The sequence below is a fragment of the Gymnoscopelus microlampas genome (assembly GCF_963454915.1).
Source record: "Gymnoscopelus microlampas genome assembly, chromosome: 16".
Classification (NCBI taxonomy): domain Eukaryota; kingdom Metazoa; phylum Chordata; class Actinopteri; order Myctophiformes; family Myctophidae; genus Gymnoscopelus; species Gymnoscopelus microlampas.
In genome coordinates, this window is record NC_139953.1 from 6,042,243 (window position 1) to 6,048,242 (window position 6,000).

The window sequence follows — 6,000 nt, forward strand, 5'->3', positions numbered from 1 at the left end:
TGACATACTGGTTCATATCACTAGTGACATACTGGTTCATATCACTAGTGACACTACTGGTTCATATCACTAGTGACATACTGGTTCATATCACTAGTGACATACTGGTTCAGATCACTAGTGACATACTGGTTCATATCACTAGTGACATACTGGTTCAGATCACTAGTGACATACTGGTTCATATCACTAGTGACATACTGGTTCAGATCACTAGTGACATACTGGTTCATATCACTAGTGACACTACTGGTTCATATCACTAGTGACATACTGGTTCATATCACTAGTGACATACTGGTTCATATCACTAGTGACATACTGGTTCATATCACTAGTGACACTACTGGTTCATATCACTAGTGACATACTGGTTCATATCACTAGTGACACTACTGGTTCATATCACTAGTGACATACTGGTTCATATCACTAGTGACACTACTGGTTCATATCACTAGTGACATACTGGCTCATATCACTAGTGACACTACTGGTTCATATCACTAATGACATACTGGTTCATATCACTAGTGACACTACTGGTTCATATCACTAATGACATACTGGTTCATATGACTAGTGACAGACTGGTTCATATCACTAGTGACATACTGGTTCATATCACTAGTGACATACTGGTTCATATCACTAGTGACATACTGGTTCATATCACTAGTGATATACTGGTTCATATCACTAATGACATACTGGTTCATATCACTAGTGACACTACTGGTTCATATCACTAGTGACATACTGGTTCATATCACTAGTGACATACTGGTTCATATCACTAATGACATACTGGTTCAGATCACTAGTGACACTACTGGTTCATATCACTAGTGACATACTGGTTCATATCACTAGTGACATACTGGTTCATATCACTAGTGACATACTGGTTCATATCACTAGTGACATACTGGTTCATATCACTAGTGACATACTGGTTCATATCACTAGTGACACTACTGGTTCATATCACTAGTGACATACTGGTTCATATCACTAGTGACATACTGGTTCATATCACTAGTGACACTACTGGTTCATATCACTAGTGACACTACTGGTTCATATCACTTGTGACATACTGGTTCATATCACTAGTGACACTACTGGTTCATATCACTAGTGACATACTGGTTCATATCACTAGTGACATACTGGTTCGTATCACTAGTGACACTACTGGTTCATATCACTAATGACATACTGGTTCATATCACTAGTGACACTACTGGTTCATATCACTAGTGACACTACTGGTTCATATCACTAGTGACACTACTGGTTCATATCACTAATGACATACTGGTTCATATCACTAATGACATACTGGTTCATATCACTAGTGACACTACTGGTTCATATCACTAATGACATACTGGTTCATATCACTAGTGACATACTGGTTCATATCACTAGTGACATACTGGTTCAAATCACTAGTGACATACTGGTTCATATCACTAGTGACACTACTGGTTCATATCACTAGTGACATACTGGTTCATATCACTAGTGACATACTGGTTCATATCACTAGTGACATACTGGTTCATATCACTAGTGACACTACTGGTTCATATCACTAGTGACACTACTGGTTCATATCACTAGTGACATACTGGTTCATATCACTAGTGACACTACTGGTTCATATCACTAGTGACACTACTGGTTCATATCACTTGTGACATACTGGTTCATATCACTAGTGACACTACTGGTTCATATCACTAATGACATACTGGTTCATATCACTAGTGACACTACTGGTTCATATCACTAGTGACATACTGGTTCATATCACTAGTGACATACTGGTTCGTATCACTAGTGACACTACTGGTTCATATCACTAATGACATACTGGTTCATATCACTAGTGACACTACTGGTTCATATCACTAGTGACACTACTGGTTCATATCACTAGTGACATACTGGTTCATATCACTAATGACATACTGGTTCATATCACTAGTGACATACTGGTTCATATCACTAATGACAGACTGGTTCATATCACTAGTGACACTACTGGTTCATATCACTAATGACATACTGGTTCATATCACTAGTGACATACTGGTTCATATCACTAGTGACAGACTGGTTCAGATCACTAATGACATACTGGTTCATATCACTAGTGACACTACTGGTTCATATCACTAATGACATACTGGTTCAGATAACTAATGACATACTGGTTCATATCACTAGTGACAGACTGGTTCAGATCACTAATGACATACTGGTTCATATCACTAATGACATACTGGTTCATATCACTAATGACATACTGGTTCATATCACTAATGACATACTGGTTCATATCACTAGTGACACTACTGGTTCATATCACTAGTGACACTACTGGTTCATATCACTAATGACATACTGGTTCATATCACTAGTAACATACTGGTTCATATCACTAATGACATACTGGTTCATATCACTAGTGACATACTGGTTCATATCACTAATGACAGACTGGTTCATATCACTAGTGACACTACTGGTTCATATCACTAATGACATACTGGTTCATATCACTAGTGACATACTGGTTCATATCACTAGTGACATACTGGTTCATATCACTAATGACATACTGGTTCATATCACTAATGACATACTGGTTCAATCATATCACTAGTGACACTACTGGTTCATATCACTAATGACATACAGGTTCATTATCACTAATGACACTACTGGTTCATATCACTAGTGACGCTACTGGTTCATATCACTAGTGACATACTGGTTCATATCACTAATGACATATTGGTTCATATCACTAGTGACACTACTGGTTCATATCACTAGTGACATACTGGTTCATATCACTAATGACATATTGGTTCATATCACTAGTGACACTACTGGTTCATATCACTAATGACATACTGGTTCATATCACTAGTGACATACTGGTTCATATCACTAATGACATATTGGTTCATATCACTAGTGACACTACTGGTTCATTATCACTAATGACATACTGGTTCATATCACTAGTGACATACTGGTTCATATCACTAATGACATATTGGTTCATATCACTAGTGACACTACTGGTTCATTATCACTAATGACATACTGGTTCATATCACTAGTGACATACTGGTTCATATCACTAATGACATACTGGTTCAGATCAATAATGACATACTGGTTCAGATAACTAATGATATACTGGTTCAGATCACTAATGACATACTGGTTCAGATCACTAATGACATACTGGTTCATATCACTAATGACATACTGGTTCATATCACTAATGACATACTGGTTCATATCACCAATGACATACTGGTTCATATCACTATTGACATACTGGTTCATATCACTAATGACATACTGGTTCATATCACTATTGACATACTGGTTCATATCACTAGTGACACTACTGGTTCATATCACTAATGACATACTGGTTCATATCACTAATGACATACTGGTTCATATCACTAATGACATACTGGTTCATATCACTATTGACATACTGGTTCATATCACTAGTGACATACTGGTTCATATCACTAGTGACATACTGGTTCAGATCAATAATGACACTACTGGTTCAGATCAATAATGACACTACTGGTTCAGATCACTAATGACATACTGGTTCAGATCACTAATGACTACTGGTTCAGATCAATAATGACACTACTGGTTCATATCACTAATGACATACTGGTTCATATCACTAATGACACTACTGGTTCAGATCACTAGTGACGTACTGGTTCAGATCACTAATGACATACTGGTTCAGATCACTAATGACATACTGGTTCAGATCACTAGTGACACTACTGGTTCAGGTCACTAATGACATACTGGTTCAGATCACTAATGACATACTGGTTCAGATCACTAGTGACACTACTGGTTCAGATCAATAATGACATACTGGTTCAGATCACTAATGACATACTGGTTCAGATCACTAGTGACACTACTGGTTCAGGTCACTAATGACATACTGGTTCAGGTCACTAATGACATACTGGTTCAGATCACTAATGACATTACTGGTTCAGATCACTAGTGACACTACTGGTTCAGGTCACTAATGACATACTGGTTCAGATCACTAGTGACACTACTGGTTCAGGTCACTAATGACATACTGGTTCAGATCACTAGTGACACTACTGGTTCAGGTCACTAATGACATACTGGTTCAGATCACTAGTGACACTACTGGTTCAGGTCACTAATGACATACTGGTTCAGATCACTAGTGACACTACTGGTTCAGGTCACTAATGACATACTGGTTCAGATCACTAATGACATTACTGGTTCAGATCACTAATGACACAACTGGTTCAGGTCACTAATGACACTACTGGTTCAGATCACTAGTGGTGCTGACATACTGGTTTAGATCTCTAGATCACTGGTGCTGACACACTGGTTTAGATATCTACTGGTGCTGACACACTGGTTTAGATATCTACTGGTGCTGACACACTGGTTTAGAATAGATATCTACTGGTGCTGACATACTGGTTTAGATCTCTCAGACCACACTGACCTCCTCTCAACTTTGCCGTCGATGAAGGAAGTCTCGGTGATCGTCAGCTTGTTGTTGCTGTTGAGGCGTGTTGTTGTTGTTGATGAGGACAATGTTGATGATGAAGACAGCCTGACCGGCTTCCCTTCGTCCAGGCTGCTGATCAGAGTGATCTTACAGCTGTTGTTGTGATCATAAACTCTTCCCGGTGGGTGATCCTCCATCCCCGGCGATGTGTTTGTCCTCCCCATAGGACTGAGATTTTACTGTGATCTGCTGCCGTGTGTGTGTGTGTGTGTGTGTGTGTGTGTGTGTGTGTGTGTGTGTGTGTGTGTATGTGTGTGTGTGTGTGGTGGCTATAACCTCCACTAGTCTGTCTGCCATCAAAACAAACACAACAGCAGCAGCTCCAGCCACCGCGTTGCCAGATCGTGTGAGAGAAATAAGCAAACCAGGTCTAGGAAAACAAACCCAAAAGAAGCAACTAGGCATGAGCACTTTAAACCTATACTCAGTGTATTTCCAATTTTCCAATTCCTATTTTATACATAGGCTATTTGAAAATAGCCGATCTACAAGCTCACAACGCGTCGCATCGTGACGCGTTGTGAGCTTGTAGATCTGCTATTTTCAAATATTTAGTACTTTTGCTTTTGGTACTTTAAGTACATTTTGATGCCAATACTTTTGTACTTTTACTCTGTACATTTTTAATTCTGGACTTTTACTTGTAACAGAGTATTTTTATATTGCAGTATTGGTACTTTTACTTAAGTAAAGAATTTGAGTACTTTTTCCACCACTGCCTATACTGTATATACATTGATTGAAATATTTTCAAAACATCTTGAAATAAAATGTGGGATATTTGGAATATTTTTTTAAACATTCTAACAACACACATCTGGCACAAAACATGTTCAGATGGGGGTTAGGGACAAATACATATTAAAGAAGTAGTTCACCCAAAAAAAATACTTATTTTCTATCAATTGCACACCCCAGGAAGCCTTGAATTCATCGATTTGTTTTTGTTTTTGTCACATTCCTAAGCTAATAATTTGATTCCCGTCTCCTACCGACTAATGTGTCCGGTAGGAGACACAAAGTAGATTATTTGTGTCTCCTACCGGAAATACACACGGTAGGCTAATCAAATTGTTGGCTTAGGAATGCCACAAAATCAAAAATAAATCCATGAATTCAAGGCTTCATGGGGTGTGCAATTGATATAAAATAAGTCATTTTTTGGGTGAACTCCTCCTTTAATGTATATATTAATAAAACGTTTGAGAAACACTGGTTTAAACAACATTAGGAAACAAGCCCACATTAAGCAGTTGCATTTTTATTTTGGGCTTGTTTCTAAAGTGTATACAATAATACAAAATAAGCCCAAAGTCGCTTATAATAAGCGGACATGGCAACGTTGCCAGCCAGCC

General features: G+C 38.2%; 1 protein-coding gene across 1 annotated transcript in view; it reads right to left on the reverse strand.

The window, feature by feature from the left end:
• rnf217 (ring finger protein 217) overlaps window positions 1-4,829 on the reverse strand; it is a 35,107-nt gene extending 30,278 nt beyond the window's left edge. The window contains exon 1 of the mRNA XM_084082002.1: window positions 4,580-4,829. Within this exon, the coding sequence (XP_083938128.1) occupies window positions 4,580-4,809 (230 nt within the window). The 5' untranslated portion in view covers window positions 4,810-4,829. The remainder of the gene's footprint in view (window positions 1-4,579) is intronic.
• Window positions 4,830-6,000: the final 1,171 nt, after the last annotated feature.